Genomic DNA, 25,586 nt, shown 5'->3' on the forward strand with positions numbered 1-25,586 from the left:
TTTAATACCCAACTATGCTCCCCAGCATTTTTCACATCAGCTGTCACATTATATTGCTGCAGATCAGCCTGAGGCAGGAGGAGGAAGTGTAATACCCATCACACTCAGCAAGCAGAGGTGTACAATAGTGCTCTTAAACAATGTGCTTTCAAATCCTTACTTGTGTTCCCCTTCTTTTTTCTAAACAACCTGTTCAGTGCTTTTGTCTAGAGATAGCCTTGCTTCTGGTCTCAGTGCTTCTACACAGTGTGGCCAGTAGCATAGGTTTAGACACAGTCTGTCAGTGTGAGAATATTTTATCTATTAAATAATACTATGTTTTTGTTAGCCAGTTAAACAGAGTAAGAAAAATCCATATACACCATGATCCACAGATGTTTGTCTTTTTATAATTTTCTTTTGGTTTTGACATACATCTATGCCTAAGATATTATTTCTAACGAGAGTGTGATCTCTTGACCAGGGAGAAGAGTTGGTAATTTCATCATGTAAATACAGTAGGAAGGGTAGGAAGACTGCTACTGGTCTGCTACAATACCTGCACAGATTTCCTTGGAAGAGGTTTAGAGACTCCACATAACCCTAAGTGGATGGATAAGAACTACGCAAGCTCCCGAGGTGCTAAAAAGTTAGGCTTTTGACTATCTTGCACCTTTTTTGTCTCTAAAACGTTTTCTAGAAAGTAAGGGTAAAGGGTAAGATCTATTCCGTAGGGTGAATCTGAAGAAATTAACTGTGATATGTATGAATTTATGAAATTAATATGTTTATTAAAAGTCATATGAGCATGTGAGAATTAAAGCAGACGACACAGAGAAAAATTATGTATTACCTGGGGTTGAAACAATAAGACCTTCTTCCATTTAGCACCCAATTTTTCTGTGAAATTTGGCTCTCTGAAATCTTGATACAACACTTCACGTAAGTTAGGTTAAACAGGCATCTTACTTTCTTTGTTATCAGTTTTATAACAGAACATTAAATAAAGCCACTGAAGTGGATTCAATTTCTGTTGCTGAAGATGTGTATCTTTACTGCTCACTAAGGACCCAATGAGAATTTTAAAGGCTTTTGTCTATTAGAAGTCCAAATTAGTATTTTCTATTACACTCTGCATGTCTCTTGGACCAGAAAAGATCTTTCCGTAAACTGAGACCCATATGTCTTGTTTAGTCAAAATAATTGCTTTTTCTATCATTATGTGATTTTTAAATGAAATTAATCCAGTACAGATTCTCTTTATCAAAAAATGCATTTCTTTTTTTTTTGATTATGAAGAAAATCTATTTAATCCTTCTTTTAGGACCTGTTTTAAACAAGATTTTTAGGGGCTTGTTGTGAATCAGTAGAAGTTGTTATGTTGGTTTCACTGAATTTTGATCAGTTTGGACATTAAGATAATTCCAGATCTTCAGTGTTTAATTATGAAATATAAAGATACCTAAATCTGTACAAAATTTTCCTAGGGAAGTGATACAAGTCTTCCAAGATTCTGCAAAATAATCTGAAATGTCTTTCTTGCACCTCATCCTTTGCAAATCAAGAGTTAAATTCTGGGGAAAGGATCATTAGCATGCAGAAACCAATTACAGCAGCTACAGATCAATATACCTTACAATAGTGTAAACATCTTTGTATTAATATATGTTATTTATTTATAGCTACAGTAAATAATAAACAAAATTATTTTCAAATATCTCAAATTTCTCCCAAGGCAAAAAAAACCAACAAAACAGAAAACAAGAAAAAAGTAATTTTAGCTTATCTCTGTTTCCGTTTATCTTTAGGATTGATCTGTTTAATTCTATTTATGGGCATATTAGTGAAGGAGTTCAGAAGTAGAAACCCCAGTACTACACCACTATTTTTGCTTAAAATTAACATGAATTTTATAACTAACTGGAAATTTTGCATTGGCAAGAGATTCCAGGTGAACTGAATGCTGGCTGATACTGCTTTGTTGACGTTTCTATCCTGATTTTGAATACAAACTAGGTAGTTGTTAGCATGTATAGTCTGACCTGATAATTACAAAAAAATAATTAGGTAGTTTACTGCTCAGGTGGCAATGAGTCATAGTGTGTCAGTATTTTCAGGTAATAAAGAAGAAACTCCATGAGAGATTGAGGTGTCAGAAGAACAGATGTGGAAGCAAATGGATAAATGAAAGAGTAACAAGTCTCTAAGACCAGATGGTATATATCTAAGATTTAGAAAGTGTTTAAGAATGAAGCAGCTGAACTGTTGACAAAAATAGGCACTCTCATTAAAATTAGTTACTATGCTAGAAAAGTAGAGCAAATGTACCTAAGTTAAAAACAGGTTGCAGCAGGAGCCCTGCAGTTAACGATCAGTATTTCCCTAGAACTAGTAGGATTAGTTGGAAAAGCAAGCAAACAAAAAAAAAAACCCACCTGAATGAACATGGTAGGGCAGAAACAAAGCAGGATTGCTGTTAAAAATCCCTGATTAAGATGTCTGGATTCATGGATTTAAGTGTTAATCTGGTTAGAGCCAGTATCAGCCTGAGGACCGGTTCAGTACTAAAGATGCAGCTAAGACAGGAATTACCTTACCAGCTGTGGAGAGATCACAGAACCCAAATCTTTTCCAGCTTGCTGGTTCCAAACATATGGCCAAACGTATACAGGGAAATTTATTTGTCCATCTTCTTTTCTTGGTCAATGAGATCACTGAGGTGCAATGTGACAGTGCAAATGCTGTATGTCCCACTTGCAGCCAAAAGACTGCACCAAATTGTCCCATTTCTGACAGTGAATAACCAGTAGCTGATGTCTGGGAAAACAGTTGGCAGGGCAGAAACAGGAGGTGGGCAAGTACGGGGTGGTCGTCTCCCAATTTTCAGTAATTTGATGTTTAGGAATTTCCTCATTCAGAAATTTTACACATATCATAATATTAATAGCCATGCATGGACTCTAGCTTCCTCATAATTTTTTTTTCTAATTGAATATATTAAAAGACTCTGTTTATAGTTCCAACCTCTTAACAGTTCCACAGTTAAATTATGTGTGGTGTGAAAATATAGTTTCTCCTCTGCAGAACCAGCACCAGGCTCATGCTACACCCATGCACCCTGAAGACATGTTGTGTCTCTCCAGAGAGTCAAGGGAGCAGGAAGCATACAAGAGCACTGGTGCAGCCAAAAGCATCTTATTCAAATGATGCTAAGTGAGAAGACCCACCTGCAGATAAAACCAGCATGGCCACAGCACCTATGCTTGTTTGTCAGCTTTCTGAGATGTGTTTCTCTGTGCCTGGCGATCCTACTTTGTACATTGCTGACTGAGCAGTGCCTGCAGAACAGAGTCAGTAATTCTCTGGCAGGCTAAATTTCCAGATGTAAGAGGGCCTGGTAAGGAAAAGGGACAATTGAGTGCTTTGATTGCCAGCACCTCCATCTCCCAGCTCTGACCTGGTACACCATTATGTAGCAGAGAAGCACGGTGGAGCAGAGGTTCACATAGCACACACAGATCCATTTTCTGTCTGTGTCAGGCAGTTACTAATCCAGTTTGTGAGTATGTCTGATGGGTTGACCCCGCTGTGTTCTGGCACCATGTAAAACTGCATTCGCAAGGACCCTCTTTCATCTGTTTGCCATCCCTGAGGCGTAAAATTCTGTGGGAATCCATTGAGTCACAGTGGACTTTGCTTTTTGAGAAGCACTGTTACTTCTATCACTTTTAGGAGGAAATAGCCAGCTAAGTTTCTTCTGGCATTACCTATCAAAAACTAATTCTTTACCACTGGCATCTGACAGAATATATCTACCTCCTGATTAGACGCCAAATTAAAAAACTTCCTGGATGGGATAAGAACAGCGAGTTGTTTCTAATGGTGGATTTGGGTGGTTTGACAGAATACACGGAACACTTGGGGAGCGCTTGAGGGCAGCTACTGCAAAGAAAGTGGGGGAGTACTTTTTGGCAGTGGCCTAAGGACGAGGACAAAGTTCTTTTGACCCAGTAAACTGTGTGTTCAGGGTATTTTGCATGTCTAGGTAGATAAACTGTTGTATGGGACTAGGTATCTTCTGACAAGGTATCCAATGGGAAGAGTCTTAGCTTTTTCTTATATGCATTTAAGGACTCATACTGTGCATACCTGACAGCACCTCCTACAAAGTAATGGGCTGTGATAATTTTAGGCCAGGCTTCGATGCTTTCTTTGAGGAAGGGATGTCTGAGGTCATTAAAGACCAAAGGCATGCTACAGACCTCACCAGCTGCTGGGCTTCCTACTGCAAAAAGTAATTCAAGCCAAATATGTCTACTCTTTAGGCAGTCAGCTTCAGGACCCGTATAGGTTAGTTTGTACTGAAATTCTAGGGAGTTAAAGTCCATACAAGTTCATGTAGGTGTATAGACTTAAATTTTTAAGACATTTATGCCTTTATAACACAAAGAGGCTCACAAAACAGCGTCATTCCTTTTGCTCAGTCTGGCGTCTGTTTCCTGAGGGACAGTGAAACAGCTCTGAGGCTAATAGAGCCACTACCCCTGTAATAGCAGAACTGCTTGAACTTCGTATCTGATCAGTCTGATTCAGTATTTCTCACTTCAGTATCTTTTAATTCCTTATCTGTTTATTTGCACATACAACTTAATAGTTCCTGTAATAACAACAGTATATTGTCTATCAAATGGTCTACAGTATTCCTACTTATGTTCTCTTTTGCACAAAAGAGTAGGTTTGAGGCTGCAGTAAGTTTAGAGTTGTAGGCTTGTTAGAAAGCCAAGGATAGCAGGAATTTATTTTAGAAACAGTTCATACGTATGGTTTCTAATTTAAGTTTTATTGTTTGAAAAGTATAGTATCCGATCATATCTAATGAAATAGCAATTTGACACATATTGCAACATAGTTTCATAAGAAAGTTTAAAAGTAACATGGCATACCACTGCTACAGGTGTCCATTGTTTCTTGAAGGCTGCCTAAAGTTGATGTTAAATGTCCTTGTATGTCAGTAGGATGTACACAGGCTTGGTACCATGTAAAACTGAGCTGGTTGTCCTAGGGAATGAAATACTTGGGTAGTTGCATTTGAAAATTTTGCCCAAAATGCGCAATTCTGCATATCATATGTAACTGTAGACTATTAAAATAGTGGGCTTTCCCCAGAAAAGTTTAAGATGACATTAAGCAGAAAGGGGCGGTAGAAAAAAAGACTGGGGAGACCTTCCTAATTCTATTGCAGGTCTGATGTGACATGAAGTAGAAGAAATTACAAGTATTTGAGGTAAACCACTTGTCCTTTTCACAGTAAAATAATAAGTGAGAACTTGTGATTTATTTGGCACATGTAAGGTAGAAGAGGCTGTAAGAGAGAAATAAGGGCTGGGTGTGCTCTCCCAAAACAATAGCCTCTCCCCCTATTGTCTGAAAAATCTGGTGTGAAAGTGAATTCCTTATCTGTGCATTTTCTTCTTCCCTAGACTGTGGGAACCCCTGGTTTTTTAGTCTTTCTACTATAAATGGTTGCTGCAGTTTCAAAGCTAAGTGTGTGTGTTTACAGGGAGATGAGATGCCTGTAGGATGGAAGAGAATTAGTGCTATATTAGTGGAAAACTGAAGAGAAGAATATGAGAGGGCTGTGGGTGAGGTAAGTATAAGAGGTCGAGCACACAATGTTAAATTGTAGAACTGGGTCTAGTCATTGGGTACCCTATACTGGTGTCTTCTGACAAATTCCAGTGATATTTCCTGAATAATTTATTTAAACAATGAGACTTTGCAGTGCCTGTTCAGCTCTGCTGTTAGTTATGCATCATTCAGTGAATGTGCTGCTGTAAGCCTGCTAGAGAGGAACGTAAGTCAGTACAAGGGAAAATTATAAATCTTTTTCTTCTTCTTTTTCTTCCAGGAGTTGTCAGTTCAGCATAGCAAGGAGAGATGGTAATGGGCAGGTTTAAGATCCCAAAGAGCACAACCAAGTGCAGCTGCCCCAAAGACTTTGACAGAGTTGCTTGCACACTGCTGGCTCTTTGTATTTAGGAGGAAAGGGATTCCTGGCTATAGTGTAGCTAAGAGCATGTTTGTTACTGAATAGACAAACTAACTGCCTGATAAGCAATTTTATTATAAATTTCATACCTAAATAATGAGCATACAGGATACTGAGCTACAAAAGCATATGCTAATAAAAAAATGGAGCTGGGACAAAGCCACAGCTTTGACTGAGAAGCAGAGCACCTCCAGGAGGAATGAGATTCTACCATCTTTGTGGGATGCCTGCTGTGTCTCCACTGAGCGGGCAGTGCCTCAAAGACCACAGGAAGTTCTTGCTATGCCTCCTTTCCTTTGCACCATCCCATATGTGGGCAAGTGAAGAGGAGACAAGGCACAGCAGCTACCAACTCGCCTGTGAAGGGGGCTTCCTACATCGGTGTGAAGCACTAAGCTGCTGTTCACACAAAGAAGATACCAATGATGTGCTGCAAAGAGACTGTACCTACGGTTCTGTAGGACTTGGATCAAGGCTTTTTGGTTAGTTACTGAGGAGCAAGAGACAGCTAGACACTATTTAACATTATTTGTTTTGAGTAACACTTTCTGCTTACTGACAGAGTTGGCATGGAAACTGAATCAGCACTCATTTTTTAAAAGGGTAGTCCATTCAGAGTGAGGTTAGTCATCAGCAGGCAAACCAAAGAGACTCAGGCTGCAGCTGCTAACACTTATACCTTGCTGATGAATAGGCAGAATATTCAATATGGTAGCAGTCATATTACCCTAACTTTTATGAGAAAAAATGTACATCTGTTGAGAATTATATTTTGTGATTTGCATTTGGGTGTTCATATTTTCAAGTGGGGAGAGTTATTTATCTAAAATCCACAACAGAACTTTTATGTTTCTAGAAGGTGCCTTATGTTTTCATGGATCAGTTGAATTTAAAGAGTTAACAGAGTTCATACAAACAGTGCTGCTTGTAACATTGTGGTGGAAAATGGCATAATACTTATAAGACTAAAAGCTTAACACTATGCATCTGTGAATGTATAGCCTAAATGGAAGCCTACACAGCGTGAAGAAAACAGCATTTTTGATTACTTTGACTTTATTGATGAAAAAAAATCAAGATGTGTTCGTTTCCATGCTATTTCCCCCCCCCACACACACAAGGACAGAAGCACAGAATCGGCTGCTGGTTTTCTGCTCGAACTAGGCTGAGAAAATATTGATGGCTAAATTGCTGTTCAGTGGCATTTTGTAAAGTGCCTGCTGGCATCCTGTTCTCAGATACAGAATGATAAATGTATATTTAAATTTGACAAGTTTAATTTCATCTATAACCTTTGACTCCTGGCTTTTTGTATCCTCAGGATAGAGACCATAAATGCCTTCTTCATTGATAAAGGATCTTGTTTACTTCACAGTAACTATTTACATTCAAGGCTATAATGCTGTTACCACATTGAGAAGACTGATTTCTCTTTTCTTTGTGTTTACCAAGCAGATAATCTAAGTGATGCCCTGAAAAAGCTGAAGATAACAACCACTGACAGCACAGCAGATAGCTTGGAGGGATGCTTGGACTGTCTGCTTCAAGCTCTGGCACAAAATAGTAAGTTGTATGAACCTTTCAATTTTTAAATCATATAATCAGTGAATTAAAGTGGAGGTAATAAAATGTGGCAGAAAACTGACACACAAGCAGTAGGCTGCTGGTTTGGCTGTTCTGGATTTTATTGTGGGGTTTTTTTTAATCCATATATCTGTAACATTCAAGTAACAATGAAGACAGTGGCAGGTATTTGGAACAGCTGTAGTCCAGTCCTTTTTCCAATATGACGAAGTAGCATAATTGCTTTTCCAGTTGATCACTCAAGAAACAAAGAACAGGGATGAACAAAAAAGCCTGATATGTTGGGGGCAGAATATGGAAGCTGCTGGCGAATTCTGGTTAGAAGAGCATAGTTTCTTATTTGTCATGTATTTTTCCTCATACTTCTGATTAAATATTTCTTGCTTATCAGTAGTTTCAATTAGAAGAGGTAGGCTGGATATCCAAATTTGACATGTGTTATAATAACAAAAATAACTTAATAATGGAATGAGATGTCTTTTTCACCAAACACTGGAATGTATGTCCCCACTCACAGTAGGCGGAAAGGTGTATGGTAAATGAAGATAACAATTTATAAGACTTTTCCGAGTTTAACTTTCTTAGCACTTCAGTTGGTGGCAGAAGAAAAATCTCTGTAACATCTCAGGTTAAAAAACTTGTCAGGATAGATACAAGCTATGATTAGAAATTCTTGATTTAAAAAAAGTGTTAGTCCTTTGTAAATATCAGTACACACAAAAGTACATACTGTTAATAAGACTTGTTTCTTTCCCAGTGATATTCTATAAATCACAGCCTTTTGGCTTAGTTGGTGTAAAATACGTCATGAGATTTTTGCACAACAGAATATAAGCACCATCCACGTCAAATCAAATATGAATTATAAGAGTCTGTGTATTTAATGGTAGTGGGGTTTTAATTCTGGTAATTTTGCAAGGAGATGCCAGCCAGGAAATAATAAATATTTGCTTATTAAATCAGTCTTTTTTTTTTTTTTTAATTTTTTTGAAGATGCTGAATCATTTTTCTTATGGATTTATTTAAAAGGTGTATCTGATACTTTAATCCAGCTTCCAGTTGGATTTGATATCTCCGGTACTATTAAGTCAAAGAAATGCTTAAATGATAAGTGCTAAAAAGAAGATGGTATGAAAAGTGTCAAAATACTTAGCGTAAATAACAGAGTTTACCATTTTGCCTGTGAAGGTCACATAGCTGTGTCACAGAACAAGTTTGGCAGATGCAAAATAATTTTGACTAATGTACATCAAACTTACCAAAGTTTACTTGCAGCCAGATGACACTTCCATTTCAGTCTAGGGATTTGCTCTTTCTTCCAAAATCTTTTCTCTTCTAGTCTCATATCTGCCATATCAGATAAACAGTTTGTTACAATTTTGACCTCTCTCTTTCGGGTAGTTTTGCAAAATATAGCTAGAATCCTTACATCATTTACCGTGTTCTTTGCATGTAAGTTAGTAACATGAGTATACGCCTGCTGAGCTGCCATATGATATACATCTCCACGTACTTTCAGTTGCCAAAGATGGGGGCAACTAAAATAACTTGCTGAAAATTAGATGGGTTAGATGAGACAGCTCCTTTAACAGCTTGCTGGTGATTTAGGAACCTGTATATCAATTCCCTTTCAAGTGAATTAGAAGCGTCAATACCTGAGTTTTGCTGAGTCTCTTTGGACAACAGGCTTTAGTTCTCAAGACAGTCTGAAGATTTTTGGGGAAAAAAAATCCTCATAGAATAGAGATTTCTGGTTTGGAATAAAATTGTGAGAACAGCAGTAAATTCAAAAGACTTCAGAGATTAATAGATAAATCCAAGAAACAATATAGAATCAGCTTTCTGAACACTACAGTCTCTGAGCTATTATTGGGCTAGAAATATATTATGACTGTCCTTACTTTGACCAACCAACCAATGGATGTCCTTTCTCACAGTTCTTGTCTGTCATTTAACATCTTAATATGAATTTTATTTGATTGACTTTTAGTTACAGTATATGGTAAATATATATATGTTAACATATAAATGTTAATATACATATTAACATACATATGTGTTAACATATGTAAATATATATATGTTAACATATAGATATACAATAGACACTGTACCTGTGCTGTGTATAAATTATTTTACAATAATAATTACAAATCAGATTGTTCATGTAAATCTACATGTTAATTGTAATGCAGAAATAACTTAAACAAGATTTCTCAAAAAATTCTGTTCTCCTTTAGTATATTCCCATGTGTATTATTATAGTAATAAAGTATTCATTCTGATTACAGTTCAGTAAATCATACAGAGTAACACTAGAAAAATAAGCCATGCAAGAAACAGAGTTTATTTTAAAAGAATTCTATAGCACTATGATTTCATTGTGACTTCGTGGTGGTATCTTTAAGTTAAAGAACTTAAAGTTTTATTCACTTCATTAAGACTTGGCTGTAAAAGTATAATTCTATCTCATATAAAATTTAGTATATTACAATAGATTAATGCAACCCACTCCCTTTTATTGCAAGCCAAAACCAGCAGTTAAACCCAGTGTTAACACAACACTGAGATTTTTTTAAAAAGGAAATAATTACCACAACTTCAATTTGGGCATATTGCATGTATATGTGAATATTTCAGAGACCATTACACTGCTTTTAATTGATAACTGCAGCATAGTGTTGTGGTTGCTGCAGAAACAGAAGTTAAATTCCTTAGTCTGTAACAATACAGTGCCAGTTGTAGTTCCATTTACTTTGCATACAATCTTTTAACTATTCATTGCATTAAAGCACTACAAATCTCTTCTCTTATTGTCTACCATATAGAAAGAAATGGCAAAGTTATGATGAATATTGTAGTTTTCATTTCTTTTTCTTTTGGTTTTTTTTTTCACACTCCTCCTGACAGCTGATCTTTTGATAATCCCAGGCTATAGTGCCTTGGAACATGGTACCTCCTGTCTGGTTTTACCAGCTATTCTGCCATTTGTCACATGAATCAAATTAAGGTGTATGCACACACATGCTATATTATGCAATGGTGAATCAAATAGTTTTTCTGAATGTGGTAACTGCTGGTAAATATTTGGCAAGCCAAATTCAAATGGCTTTAGCTACTGTTTGTCTAGGGCAATAGTTGTATAGCCCTTTGCATCTGAGACGCAGGTCTAAAAGTCCTGCACAGATGGTTTCTTTATGAGAAATTGTTTGGAAAGATCTATATTCCTGTTTATGCAGATATTTTAGTTCTTACCTGTCAGCAGCACTTCTGGATGATGCCAGTCATATATGGCCTGTCCTGGGGCACTAGATAAAGTTGAGGAATCCTGGATGAAAGAGGCAACAATGACAGAGGAATAAGAGATAAGCATTCGTTAGGAGTGCTTTAGAATAATAAGAACATACCTTATTTTGTGTGGACTTCTTCCTCCATTCCCAGTGAAGTCAACTGGCCTGCAGTAGTGATAGTGACCGGCACCATGAGACATGCAGTAACGTTAGTCTAAATTCCCAGCTAATGTAAATCAACACTGCTCCTTTGACCTAATCTGCCTCATTCATGTAACCTGAGATTCTTTCCACCTTACTTCTGAAAGGAAAACATGATTGCTTGATCTCTCTCTCTCCTCACCAGTGTTCACTGTCTATATTGCTAAACTTTATGTAATTTAGATTTTTAAAGAAGGCAGTGGTGCATGATCCATAAGAAGTTGTCGTGGTTTAAACCCAGTCAGGTAATTCGTTCGCTCACTTCCCCCCCCTCCTTTCTTGCCCTCCCCCTGCTCTCGGAGGGACGGAGAGGAGAATCAAAAGAATGCAACTCCCACGGGTTGAGATAAGAACAGTTTAGTAACTACGGTATAACACAAATCACTACTGCTACCACCAATGATAATAATGATAAAGGAAATAACAAGGGAACAGAATACAACACCTCACTACCCGCTGACCGATAACTCGCCCCCCAGGCCCGACCAAGCTCCGACCGATACCTCCTCCAACCCTGCAGTCTCCCAGCCCTTCCGGCTCACTCCCAGTTACATCCTGGGCATGACGTGCTGTGGTATGGAATACCTCTTTGGTCAGTTTGGGTCAGGTGTCCTGTCTCTGCTTCCTCACAGCTTCCCCTCCTCCCTGGCAGAGCATGAGGCTCACAAAGTCCTTGGCCAAACCAAAACATCTCTATCAGCTCTGTTCCCGAGCCGAAAGTCAAAACACTGCACTGCACCAGCTACCAAGGAGGAGAAACATGACTGCTACTGCTGAACCCAGGACAGAAGTGTTGCAGCAATGAAATAGTCATTCACTGAATGAAATACTTGCTCCTACTGAATAAGGAAGTAAAGTTCATATATCATGTGTATTTTCTTTTTAAAGCTATATATTAAAAAAAAGTACTCCATTGTCTGCTCTGTGGAATTTGTATTCTTTTTATAGAGTTATGGTTTAATGTTTTATAGTCAAGAAAGAATTTTGCTGATCTGGAAGCAGACTTTTAGAGTAATATGGAGCATAGAATGATCATAATCAGAAAACAAAAAAACAATGAATTACTTTGTCAGAGAATATGATTCAGCATAAAAAAACCCTAACACTCTGAGACTAACTGTTCATTGCAAAATGCAACTTGAGGCTTTTTACAAACAGGGGTCGTTTTCTCCTCACCCTTAATGGGCTAGAGTAGTAAACAGCTTGTCTAGCTTTACACACATAATAACATCCATAAAGAAGAAAAGAATTGAAGTCTGCAGAAAAATCCATAGGAGGAAACGGGGGGAAATAGAGCTATGGTAGGTGAACCCAGATGCATTTTTCTCATAGAAATGCAGTTGTGTCACTTCCCTGTGCTCACTGGAGAAGTCTGAACAAGTTCTGGCCCCCTCGGCTTCAGGCTGCCCTCTGACCAACACACAGATGTTGCGTACTTGTCTGCAGCCCACAGCCATCTCACTCAAGGTCTTAGACACAGTTATGAAAGCTGTATATTTGCTCTGGTATTTTTGCCAAGTTTCTGTCATATTTAGCAGCTTTGGAATTTAAGGGTATTTTGTTGTGTGTTTGGTTGTGTTTTTTTAATGACAACTTACAGAGGAGCGTTCTCTGAAATATCGCTGTTCTTCTAAGTACAAGTGGTACTGAAAGTTACACTAAAGATGGAAGGGAGGCATATTTGCTTTCCTGACCAACCAAAATTCTCAGTGCAAATACTGTAGAAAATTGACAGCATTAAACATCAGCTCCAGAGGCATCACTAGACTTGGTATATTAATGAATTCTATTGTTTTTTTGAATAATAGAAAGCAGCTGAATGTTACAAGCTCAAGTTACTTTCTATGTTGCAAGCAAAACCTATCTTATGAAAAGAAAAAATAGTGGTTTCAAGAGTTCTGTTCTAAAAGCACAATGTTACATGTTTTACTATCATAATTCAAAGAACATAGTAGTTAGAACTGAACTAGTCATATGTAGAAAAAGATCTGAGACAGTGGATACGTATTCATCCATTTATGATTTTACTGGCTCAGATATTTTCAACTGAAGCCTTAATCAATGGCAGGCTAAACTAACAGATAAAAATGTGATAGCTTAACATATGCTTTGCAGCTTGGAATCTCTTTCAAAAAGACTTTGTCAAAAGAATGAGTAAAGCGCTTATGCACTGGAGAAAAGATTGTGCACATACATTTCTGGGAAGAAGTAAATGCTTGATTTCTCATCTCACACCCAAAGAAAAATACAGGCGGCATGTTCTATAGGATTTTGGGAACAATAGGTAAATTGTATTGTATAGGGAAATACAACAGAAAACAATATTTGCCATCGTTTTGTATTAACATACACAAATTTATACCTATTAAGAGCTGTCTCAAACATTGTGCCTATCAAAAAAGCTTAGTTATCCAAAGATCTTTGAACAGAAGTCCACAAAAAAGGACTACCTGAGAAAAAGAAAACAAGAACAAAATAAAACCACAGGCCTTCTGGGGCCTAAGTTTTGCAGTAACAACTTCCCCCCCCAGTGTTATTGCTAGTCCAGACATGCTGTGTCTCATATACCAGAGGTTATAGCAGACATAAATAACCTGGCTTTGATAAATGAGAAATCTGAAAATCTGCTGAGAATATTATTTTGGGCTCTGATATACTCAGTCTAAGAGGCTGAAAATGCCCACTAATCCCAGCCTTCAGCACCTGGCTCTGAAAAATGTCTTAACATGTAATTGAAGCGCAAAAGTTAGAATAGGCATCTGAAGCATTTTTTTACATACACTTTTGGGGAGGCTGAGTATGCGTTTACAAGTTTGTGTGTAAAAATGGTTTAGCAAAATCATACAAATAAAGGTAAGTGAGAGGTCAGGTCTCCAATTTTGAAAAGGATTTAAAAATCTTGGAAAGCTCTTACAGTGCAAGTAAGGTTAAAAATAATGCACCTTGAAGATGTGGTTGGCTATGATGACCAATTTTCTATTTATTGAGGTATGCTGATACCATCAAATGACACATGAAAATTTTAAATTCAGTTTGAAACTGGAAATTTCAGCGTTATTCTAAGGCTTCTCTGGCATGCCATTTTTCTCCCCAGAATGAGCATATTTTCTTTATACTGCTTTTTGAATGTAACTCAGTGTTTTATCAGAGAAAATAACATTGTTTCAAACTTTCTGAGCAACTGATAGCCAGCCTTTGCCATTGCTTCCTGCTGTTTCAGCTTTATGGTGTTGAGATCATGAGCTCAGCCCTCCTACCTAAGGCTTCTGTTCAGGTTTTCTTTTGAAAGTCACCAGTGGGTTTTCTGAAATGCGTTGGTTCCTATTTGATGGCATCACAGAGGAGGATGTGTTAGCATCTGGAGTGCTTACAGAAATGTTGGATTTCTGCAGAGATTGCAGATCTCTCACATTCCTTCACTGGTGATGAAACTTTCCATCCAATGCCCTGAATCTTCTGTAGGCACTTGCTTTCAAAGGCATGTAGTTTCCTGTCTTTAATGTTTTGGTGGATTTCCAGTTCTCACAACCATATGTTACCACAGAGGTTATATTTAAGCTGGAAATTCTGAGTTTCATTCTGCTCTTTATAGCTGTGGCTTCCATATGTTGTTGAATTTAGTTAGTACTCATGCTCTTCCTATACTTGATGTTCCTTTTTCTGATCTTTGCTGGCCATAGACGATGGAACAATTCCTTCACTAGAGCAGAACAATAATGGAGAATTTAGAGATACCGTTTTGTAATTGTTAATTTCAGGGCTCAACTAAAAAAAAATATAAATAAATCTTTTTAATGTTTTGTTGTTATTAATGCCTTTGATTTGTGAAAAATATGAGAGCTTTACCTACTCCTGTCGATTTCCTTCTTAGACATTTTTGACAGTTCAGTGTGCATACTCTAATTTATTCATTGCAGAGTTAGGTAAGCAGCTATCTGCTTAACTTTTAGTACATGAGAGTGCTGTCTGATTTCAGTGAAATCTTGTACCTGTTTAGTATGCACCTGATTAAGCAATAATCACTTAACCTTTTTTCTCCTGTGATCCTCTCACACATTGGTATGAAAGTAAAAGATGTGCTACTCTCCCACCCCAACAGAAAAAAATAAGTTGTAGAACATTTTGTCCTAGCAGAGTTATTCTAACGTATAAATATTATCTGAAATCACTTTCATTTTTTTCCCATTGGCTAGACATTTTAAGCTTACTCCTTTCCCTTTCTGAAGCATAGAGAAAAAAACCTTCACATTTCACAGCTTGCTCCAGCAAACCTGTCTTTCAAAAATCACCAAACTAACAGTTATCTGTTTGAAGACTGTTTGGGCAGAATAAGAGTAAAATGAGGTGTAAGAGTAAAATGAGGTGACAATCATTTCATGTGGATTGTGACCAGTAACAATACTTTCATGACTGTGAATGCTTGCACAGCATTATAGTTTAAAACAAAACAATAACCATCTATAAGTCCCTGTTCTGACCCTCGCATATGGCATTAGCTTTTGGCTACTGTTGTTTCCTATCAATAAAAAAGATCACTCAGCATCCCCACGGATTAAATACACATTACTAACAAATAAGCTGTAACAACACAAGCCTGTGAACAAGCACATCAAGGTAGCATAGCACAAGCAAGTGGACATACAATGGCACCAGTTGGATCAGAGGCCAACCAATCAGTTGTTAAACCAGCTGATAAGTAGACGCATTAAGTCCAATGACAAATAGCGTCTCCCTGCTCTCTTATTCCTTCTTACCTTGGAGGACATAGGTCTTTATGTTCTGGTAGTCCCACCAAGCTCAAGAAATATATTTGTATGTATAAAGCTATATACATGGCAAAGCATCTGCATGTTCAGAGCCAAAATATGTACAGCTTCTTCTAGCAATTCCTTTGTTTTGGGTCACCATCAATCTTGATTATTCTATGACAGTAGATGTCAAGGAAAGTGTTCTGCTTAGGTATATTTTCAGTTTATTTCTTAATAGATTATCTCTGCTGAGCTTCAGATAGATTAATCAATAGATTATCTCTGCTGAGTTTTCTTGATGAAGAGTATAACTCTATAAAATTAAAGGAAAAAGTATGACTTAAACATTTAGCTTTTGCCATTGAATTACATTTTATACCACCTATATTAGTAGAAATTAATATAACATTTAACATAATTGGGAATATTTTGCATGACCAAAGACCATTCTGATTGGTGTGTGCATAAAGACTTGTGGTGATAACGGATTACAGGGGAATAAGTTTTTTACAGGAGCATTTTCACAGAGATAATTTGGTAAGAAAAGAAGATAGCACATAAAACTTGAGGAAGGTTTTATATCTGCTGATAGGGAAGGCTCAGGCCTGTTGTTGCATGAGCAAGGATGGAAACTGTCTTAATACAGATGCAGTTCCTATTGGCTAAAACATTCCTTTGCTACAACACCTTAAACTACATCCCTTAGAAAGTAACTAACAGACTTAGTATTTTTGTAGCTTTTGGCAGTATAGCTGCATCAGCAGTAAGGGTTTGCTGGTAGGAAGCTGTCAAACCAAAAACTCGCATCTTAGACCAGCTTACTCACACAAGCAAGAATTTATATTTTGCCTCCAATGCAGAAAATTTCTTGTAGCAGGGACAGACGTTCAGGTTGAACTGGGCCAGCTCAGACAATTAGGCTCATTGTAGACCATTAAGTTTACTTGAGAAGATTTCTAGTCAAATGCCTTTCTGAAAGTTGGGGATCCTGATGAATACTTTGTAAGAGGGAATTTTGGCTCAAATGTTGTGTTATAAAGCATTCCTTCTTTTTGCTGTTTGTTGCATTTTAGCTCATGAAACTGATGCCTTTTCATGGCACTGTATGCACATAATCCAGAAATGTTTCATCCTAAGTGTTGTATATAATGTATTATTACAGTATACCTATTTAATTGGAATGTACTAAATCAAGGTGACTGCTTTTTATTGGACTATTTCCCAGTAAACTGGCATACCCTAATGATACTGAATGGTAATCACCACTGCTTAGTGGGATTATATGTTACATAAATTCCTCTTAATAGTAATGTATTTAGTTAGTGCCAGATAGTTAAATGATGTTTATCCAAGTGTTAAATTCCAAGTGCTATTCATTGAATACACAATGTGCCAAATAAAGATTAAATATTGTGTATTTTTTCTTCACAGAAGGCATCAGTGAATAGCAGTTCCAGATAATGGAATTGACAAATTTCTTTTTAGATTGCATTTCAAAAATGCAGTACTGAAACAAAGGAAAAGGCCTGCCATTTTTAAATACAATACAGAAGCAAAGGAAAAGGCCTGATTTTTTACATAAGAATTGTATTTAGAGATCATGTAATTCACAATTTCAGATCTGAAATGTTGTTCTTAGTTTTGTCCTAGTCCATTATAACTTATAGATGTGATCTTTTTTAGATTAACTTTTCATTAAGGTACTTCGACAGCAAAGCTTTTAAAAACTTCAGTAGCTAAAACATTCCTTTGTATGTAAATGTACTTTTCCAATAAACACTGGGCAGAATTTTACGGCAGGCATTTCAGCTTGCTTGAGAGCATTCTTAAGAGATGGGTTAAAAGGAATATGAAGCATTTCCTGCATATATAATATTCAGCTTTCAAATCTGATTGTTTTTTTAAACTAAATTGATTTTGGAGAAGGGATTTTACACTATGGCCATAGTATTTCTGTTATACTGATTGAAAAACGAAAGCATGAGGATACTTAAGGCTTTACCCAGGGTCCTGTACTAAGTCCAATTAGTACAAGTAACAGAGAGGGCAGATTCAAGTGTCTGCACAGGCTGAATATAAAACGTGAAGATGCTAGTGAATGACATTTGTACTAAGATGCCAGAGAACGAATTTGGCAGTTGAGGCACTAATATCAAACTCCTTCAGCAACTGTGCTACCAAAGTGGTTACCTCCTGCAGAGGGTGAGTCAGAAAGGGGGAGTGGGGGAACTAACAGCTCAGATAAATCTGCCAAACTATGCGTCAGGGCTCTAAACTAGACCCAGTTCAGGAACTCAGGGGTTCCAGGCTGCGTAACTTTCATATTCTGCTTTGTGCTGTGACATGTCCATGCAAGTACTGATGTGCACGTTTCTTTGTTGAAGGCAAAGTTGGCATGTATTTTTATTGAATTACTTCATTGGTACCTGCAGCAGGCTATTCCAGGGGTGGGTCTCATCCTGAAATTCACTTTTATTCTTTGGGTATAGCTTTTGGAGAATTTAATCAGAGGGAATCATGCAGCTAGTTGGTTGATGAATCTGTCTCTCCATCTGTCCTTCCTTCCTTGTTAGAGCTGAGATTTTAATTACAAACATCTGTGTACTATCTCTGTTTCTTCATTAAAAATAGGAATTGAGGTTGCCCTGTTGTTGCTGGCAGAGACAGAGCAGAGCAAATACCATGATGGAAATATTTGCACAGCTAAGGCAGAATCCTCCCTCCCTGACTCCTAGGGGTCTAGTTTGAAGACTAGGTGAGCAAGCAGATTGCATTTGTGGGGATTTCTCCATGTGAGGAGGAGCATGCCTAAAGAAAATTGTATTTACATATTTATTTCTATCTATAAATTATTGTTAGAGTATTTTTTTTTTTTACTCTAAAAACAGCTCTTGATAGTGGCAACAGTCTTTTTGGTTAAAGTATGTTAAACAAAAGCCTCCTTATCAGTGGTGCATTCTTTGTTGCGTGAGAGCACATAATTTGTTTCATTGAGATTCTTTACAACCCACTTTTTGTGCTCTTGTAATCAAACTTGAAATCTCCAGTTTATGGTTTGGAAAATACAGTAGGAGGCTGTGGAGAGAGGGAGAGAGTGCTTCTTGAGGGAGGCTGTATATGGAGAAAACATCAATACTTACTCTCAGTTATGTGAACCTTTTTTACTGTGGTGGTTAGGAGGATGTGCCAATTAGAATAATATCACTTGCTTCCTTCATTCTCCTCCCTTCTGCCTTCTGAAAGAGCAGATGGAAGGTTCCTTTCATGATATACGTGTCTCATCATTATTTATTCATATGTTCATCTTTCTCTTTCTGATGAGAGTACATGTAGGAGGAACATTAAAAAGCCAAGGTAATTTTCTGCAGTAGTTTGAGGAGGTTTATAAAACATCTTTGCAGCTTGAAATACATACATTTTTCAAAAGAGTACATTGCAAACACAGTTGGCTTAATAAAGAGGACACTCACGAAGCTGCTTATTTACAATTCTGTGGTGTGCCTCATTTCTCATGTAAAGCTCCACAACATGGGCATTATTGCAGTGCTAGCCTTCGCTGCTGTTGGGTTACATCTAATAGTGTAACTTAAACTCATTGTTTAGAGAGCACGGGATTGGTGAACCCATAGTTTTCTTCTGCTAGCAAGGGAAAAGTAGTAGCACTCTGACAGATAATGCCTTTCTATTCCCTTCCCTTTCCGCTCCCTGCCTTTTCTTTCACTTGAAGGTGGATGAAATGATGCAGCGAGGAGAGAGTGAGTACAGAGGAGTGAAATTTCACAGGAAATAGACCTGAGAAGCGAATATAGAATTTCGTTTGAGACACTCAGTAGATTTTTTTCTTTTCCTATAGTGATTTCTGCTGCTTAAAGCAGTCTGATAGCCACCATGCTTCAGCTCTCCAGCTCTGATCTATGGCATTAAAGAATTTCCTGCCCAAACCCTTTATTATTCTGACTTTAGGCACTGCAAAATAACATGAAAAGCAAGAATATTGACATTTTAATCAGCCAGCTATGACATTAATCAGATTTTGGCACTATGTGATCTAACATATCCTTTGTCTTGATATCTAGTGATATAAAGAGACATCTAAAGCTGTAGGTTTAACCTTAGAGGTTTTTTCTCCCATTTATGCTGTCATGGCACATCACTGTATTATAATGTGTGCAAAAGGGCTGTTTCTAAAGCAGCATTATTACAGTCCTACAGTTTCTTTGCTCTTAGATAGGGGCATCAGGTGCTTTATGGAGGGTTGGTGCATGCAGACTCAGAATCAGGCTTTAAAAGAAAGCATTGGAAATCTAGATATCACATATTGCAAAAGGATTTTGAGGTGTGGACCTTAACGTCAGGCTACCTATATTATTAGGTTTGCTTAAAAGACAAATTGGACAGATTTGAAAGGGGTTGCAATTCTGCTAAAGGAGTTAAAATTGTAAGTATAAACCAACTTTTAAGCATGTGATTAATGTTGGCTATAATTTTCTCCATTATAGAAAGCATGGAAGATTGATTATGTGAGGGAGATCTTGCCTAAGTCTTTCTTACTCCTAGAGAAACTAAGTTTTACTTGCTCCAACTACAATTGACAATACCTTGAAATAGCAATTCAAAAGATGACAACTGAAATAAGTTATAAAAATAATTTAGCCTTTAATAATTTACTAGGAAGCCCAGAATGAAACTAGCATGCAGCAGATTCATACCCTTAACAAACAATACCTCTTTAGTGCATATAACACAGACAGGAAGCCAGGAAGGCTTTCTCCAGCCTCTGAAGGGAACAAATAAAGTCAAGAATTGAGGGTTGCCTATGCCAAAGGCATTAGCAATTCCTAATTCTCAGCAAACCCCAAACTTTTTCCTAGGCCTAGGAAGTGGTATGGGTACCAGCCCTTTGGCAACATTGGGAAGTGATCTTCCAGTCTTAGGTTAACATAGAAGTGCATGGGCCTTAATGGGTGGGCAGTCTAAATCCCTGCTTCTTAAAGCCCCTGCCCTAACAACCATGCCACTCTAGTTGCAAGTGAAAAAATCAAAGAAGAAAAGCTTGGCTTGTTTTAGGGTAGTTAGTTGCTTTTCAGTGCTGTCTGCAGCTGCAGTCCCCTCCTACCACAGTTTATACCTTCAGTGCATCCTGCAGAATGGGTCTAGAACTGCACGTATACATATGCACAAGACACACAACACTTAGCTCATGTTTTTCAAGTAGCAATGAAGTAATTGTCCAATTTGGGCACTTCGGAGAAACAGCCAAACTGCTTATATACCTACAGCTGTGCTGAAATCATCTTCAAAACCTCCAACTCTTGTGTTTTCTTCTACACCCATGAATTTCAATGCTTACTGCCTGCACTGAGTGTACACTTGACTCCTCAGACAAATGAAGGCTGAATGAAGATCTTCATTTGGACTTCCCAGTTTTCACAGGGCAACCCTGCGCATCATTTGCCTGTTAAGCCATCCACCTTTAAAAGAATTAAAAAAAAACCCTCAAAACAAACTAAGCAGAAATCCTAGATTTAACAAGGCAATTTTAGTTTTATATGTAAGGCATCTTGTTCCAATTAAGATGTGCTTCCTTGCATTTCAAAAGCCCACTAAAGATTGATTTTCTATAACTAAAATGTCTGCCAATTACATATGGCTTAAGAAATTAGTTTGTATATTGCAACACATTATTCTTCCCCCTCCCTTCTTTATTAGAACTTTAATGCAGTAAACACAGAATCCCAAGGCAGGGGAGGGAGGGAGGAAGGGGAAGGATTTATTCTGCAGATACAGACCAGGAAATTTAGAGTAATGTGTTTGAGGATGTAACGGTAATTTTATTGGCACATTCCTTTAGGATGCCTTATATGGAAGATGTACTATAAACTACCTGCAAGGATTTAATGTCATACTGTCATATCTCTGTTTTGACACTGGATTAATTTGTATATTGCACCAAGTGTGAATTAATTTGTATATTGCACCAAGTGTGAATGTTCTGCAGAGGAAGAGGAGGGCTTAGGTAGACTTGCAGTAGACAAGCAGAAGTGCTCCATGGCATTTTTTACACCCAAGGCAATTACTGGCAAGAACACCTAAGAGAGCCCAGCGGGCTGCATAGTTAGTAGCTATTCATCTGCCTGGTGCCAGAGCAGTGTGCTTTCTCCCCACAAACAGTTGTGCATGAGCACTCACTCAGGGTAGAGATGTCCCTGCCCAGCACAGGAGAGGTATACTTGCTGCTGGTCATATTAATCAGTCTTCCCTCTTTTGTGACTAGCAAAATTTTGACATTGGTGCTCAGCCTGGGTAACAAGAATCAGTGGGAATTTGGTTTGAGGGGGAGAGTATATGTAGCTGTGCCTCCTGTACTGCTCAAGAGCAAGAAATGTCAGTGGTTCGTTTTCATCTATGTGATCCAAGCTAGGCATTTTCCCTATTTCCCACAGGTCTGTTACGCCCTGTGCTTTTACTGGTGCTCACTTGCTTATCTTAATAATATAAATCAGTGCATATCTGCTATACACAACTGGCCTGGAGAAGCATTTAATTTTATTTTCTCACTTCTTGCAGGATATATTTTGTTCTATTTATGTGATTTATGCCTTGCACAGTAATGAGCCCATCAAACTACAGATCATAAAACTGAGACTGGATACTGTATATCTTGGCAGTGTGGCAGGAGAAAATGTCCCCTGCCTACTAATACAGGTTCACAGATATCTACATTTTGAATTCTGTACTTTCAGTTCTGAATTTAGGGGACAAGGAGGGTATCTTCTTTACTAGACAGCTATTTGGACCGGTCATTAGTCCTGATATGATTTTCTCTGAATTCAAGCTTTTTTTTCATCTGTAAAAATCCATAGAAAAATGTATCTGTTAAGTGTATGCTGTATGTCAGAACTTATGAAAGCTTCCAGATAATCCATAAGCTCCTTTACATTATATTTCACTGCATTTCAAAAATTGCATTTAACAAGATTGCAAACAGGTTAATGATAATTAGCACTTATATTTGGGGGTCCCTAATAGAATGCACCCACAAATGCTGAGGGAGCTGGCAGACATCATTGCTAGGCCATTCTCGATCCTCTTTGAAAGGTCATGGCAGTCAGGAGAGGACTGGAAGAAACCAAGTATCAATCATCCCAGTCTTCAAAAAGGGCAAGAAGGAGGACCCTGGGAACTACAGGCCAGTAAGACTCATCTCCATCTCTGAAAAGGTGGTGGAACCATCCTGGAGGCCAGCTGTAGGCACACTGAAGGCAAGGTGGTGGTCAGAAGTAGTAAGTATGGATTCTCTAAAGGAAAATCATGCTTAACCCACCTCTTTGTCTTCTATGATGGGACAGCTGGCTGGATTAGTGAGGGGAAAGCAGTGGATGTTGTCTACCTGGGCTTCAGCAAGGCTTTTGACACTGTCTCCTGTGACATCATCATAGGCAAGCTTAGGGCTAAGGAAAGGCTGAAAGAGCTGGGCCTGTTCAGCCTAAAGAAGAGAAGGCTCAGAGGGGAAGTAGGAGATTGTGGAGTCTCTTTCCCTAGAGCTACTCAAGAGCTGTCTGGACACAATTCTGAGTAATGTGCTCTAGGTGAAACTGCTTGAGCGGGCAGGTTGGACTAGATGACCTCTGGTGGTCCCTTTCAGCCTCAACCATTCTGTGATGATGCACAATGTGTTGAAATTAATCAATCTTCATTTTATGCCTAATGTTTGTAGTCAGATGTCATCACTGACATACTATCGATGAGTTGTCCTAGCCAAAGACCAACATCCCAAGATGGAATTAAATGCAGAAATAGATAGTCTCCAATACAGACTTGAAGTTCTCTCCCTTTAGTCCATTTTCTATCACCTAGACAGAAAATGGCTCCCAGCCACTGAATCATGTACTTACTGGATGTGAGTGACAAAATCCATGTGAGTTACCTCTGGCTTGTGCTGGCTTCTGTTCAGGGTCAGCTCAAGTGGCTCTCTTCTGTGCTCAGAGGCAGCAGGGGTTCTCCTGAAGCTGTCACAAGTAAAAAATCAGTTACAGCCCTGAGAATGGGGAAAGAGAGGAGGAGGTGAGCCCTGTGACATGTCATGACCAATTCACAGGTGGAGCACAGCTAAGAGAGAATGCAAACTGATGCTCTAGAAGACTAGCTAGTTGTGTACAAAATATGCATTTACTTGCTTAGAGAGAAAACAGAGAATGTTGTCTTGAAAAAAATGAAACTTGGATTAACTTAAGGCTTCTCCTTTGCTGTTCAAGAGTATATAATGTCCCTCTCTTTTCTTCCAGGTGCGAAACACACTATATAAACCCCAAATCTATTGATTACTACTATTGCTGCCCAGCCTGACTGTCTTAATAGCTCTTATACCAATGGGAGGGTGATTCTAAGAAATTGCAGAAAGTGGTTCTCAGAGGCTTGTCTTTTCAAATCTGAAGTATCTACATCTGTTTCTCACCATTACTGGCAAGCTGTGGTGATTTTTTAAATGTTAACATGCACTTTACAGTAAAGCTTTTAAATGATGTGAGGGGGTTTGCGCATGTTGTAGCACTTAAAAATGCCCCTGCAAGACAGGGTTGTCGAAAAATGGACTTGCATTCTGGTGGATTTGTCTTCTTTGTAAAAGTCATCAATTAGAGCATCTCACAGCCGTCCTTGGGGAATGCAACCGACTTCCATTATGAATGGCTTAAGGAGTCATGCTGCTTTATAAAGTGATAGCTGCCATCTAATCATATTGTATGTCACACTAATAATTGTCTCAAATATGCCATTATTTGAAAACTTTAGCAAAATGTTTTAGTATCTATTACCTCACAGTATCTATTACCTCACTAATCAATGTTAGTTTTCAGTTTGTTACAGAGCTGTTGGCCAGTCATGCTAGGTGGGGCCCCGTTACAGAGCAGCTGCACAATTCCTCACTATTACAGGCAGAAATGGAAGATTTTGTCCCAAATCTCTGATCTCTACTACAAGAAAAGCTCAGTGTTATTTGTGCCTTTCCCTTCTACTGAGACTATACTAAAGCTACTGTAGCTTAGCAGTGTAACACAGAAGATACTCAAGCTGAGTGTAAAAGGAGCCTAGACCAGTTTCTGACTCCTGTACTGCACTAAGCTGTGCCCTCAGCTGTAAGGACTTCCGTCATCATTCCTTGAACATTTCAAATAATTCATCACTTCAGAGTACTGTTCCTTGATTTTTACATAATGCTTTTAGGCTGCTGCACATCACTCCAAGACCTTTAGTGTTTCTACCATTCTCTTCAGTAGTTTCCCTGTATATGCATGAGTATGCAACTATATTTACTATATAACACAGAGTTACCTTATAAAGATAATTGATTAGGAATGGAAAAGTATTAAGTTCTGTGAGCACATCATATGAAATAAATACAATCATTGAAATAGCAGTTGGCTTCTTATATGTGAAAATAATTACTTAATAATTACCTTTGAGAAGACTTACCCTCCCTTTTCTTTCTTTTCTTCCTCAATGCAAGCTGATTCACAAGTCATTTTTGTGTGATGTGTTTTTCAGATATGGAGACAAGTGAAAAAATCCAGAAAAGTGGAGTTCTTCAGGTGTTCGGGAGTCTGTTGACGCCACAATCTTCCTGCACAGCAAAAGTAGCTAACGTCATAGCAGAAGTAGCCAGAAATGGTGAGGTTTTCTACAAGAACTTTTCTGCTGGAACATCTTCAGTTTTTCACCTCACTTGTCAGTATGTTT

The 25,586-nt window shown here is 38.0% G+C and overlaps 1 protein-coding gene across 5 annotated transcripts in view; it reads left to right on the forward strand.

Moving 5' to 3' along the window:
• The window catches only part of RAP1GDS1 (Rap1 GTPase-GDP dissociation stimulator 1), a 101,913-nt gene that overhangs the window by 26,155 nt on the left and 50,172 nt on the right, over nucleotides 1–25,586 (forward strand). For 2 of the 5 annotated variants that reach the window (XM_061477639.1, XM_061477665.1), the window contains exons 2-3: nucleotides 7,481–7,591; nucleotides 25,395–25,517. In XM_061477639.1, the coding sequence (XP_061333623.1) occupies nucleotides 7,481–7,591; nucleotides 25,395–25,517 (234 nt within the window). Of the gene's footprint in view, nucleotides 1–7,480; nucleotides 7,592–25,394; nucleotides 25,579–25,586 lie in introns of those variants that run through there. The other 3 variants (XM_061477657.1, XM_061477648.1, XM_061477672.1) reach the window with 2 other exon arrangements.

The sequence above is a fragment of the Pezoporus flaviventris genome, unplaced genomic scaffold (assembly GCF_033815535.1).
Source record: "Pezoporus flaviventris isolate CSIRO_AGI_PZ_B2104156 unplaced genomic scaffold, CSIRO_AGI_Pfla_v1 ptg000002l, whole genome shotgun sequence".
Lineage (NCBI taxonomy): Eukaryota > Metazoa > Chordata > Aves > Psittaciformes > Psittacidae > Pezoporus > Pezoporus flaviventris.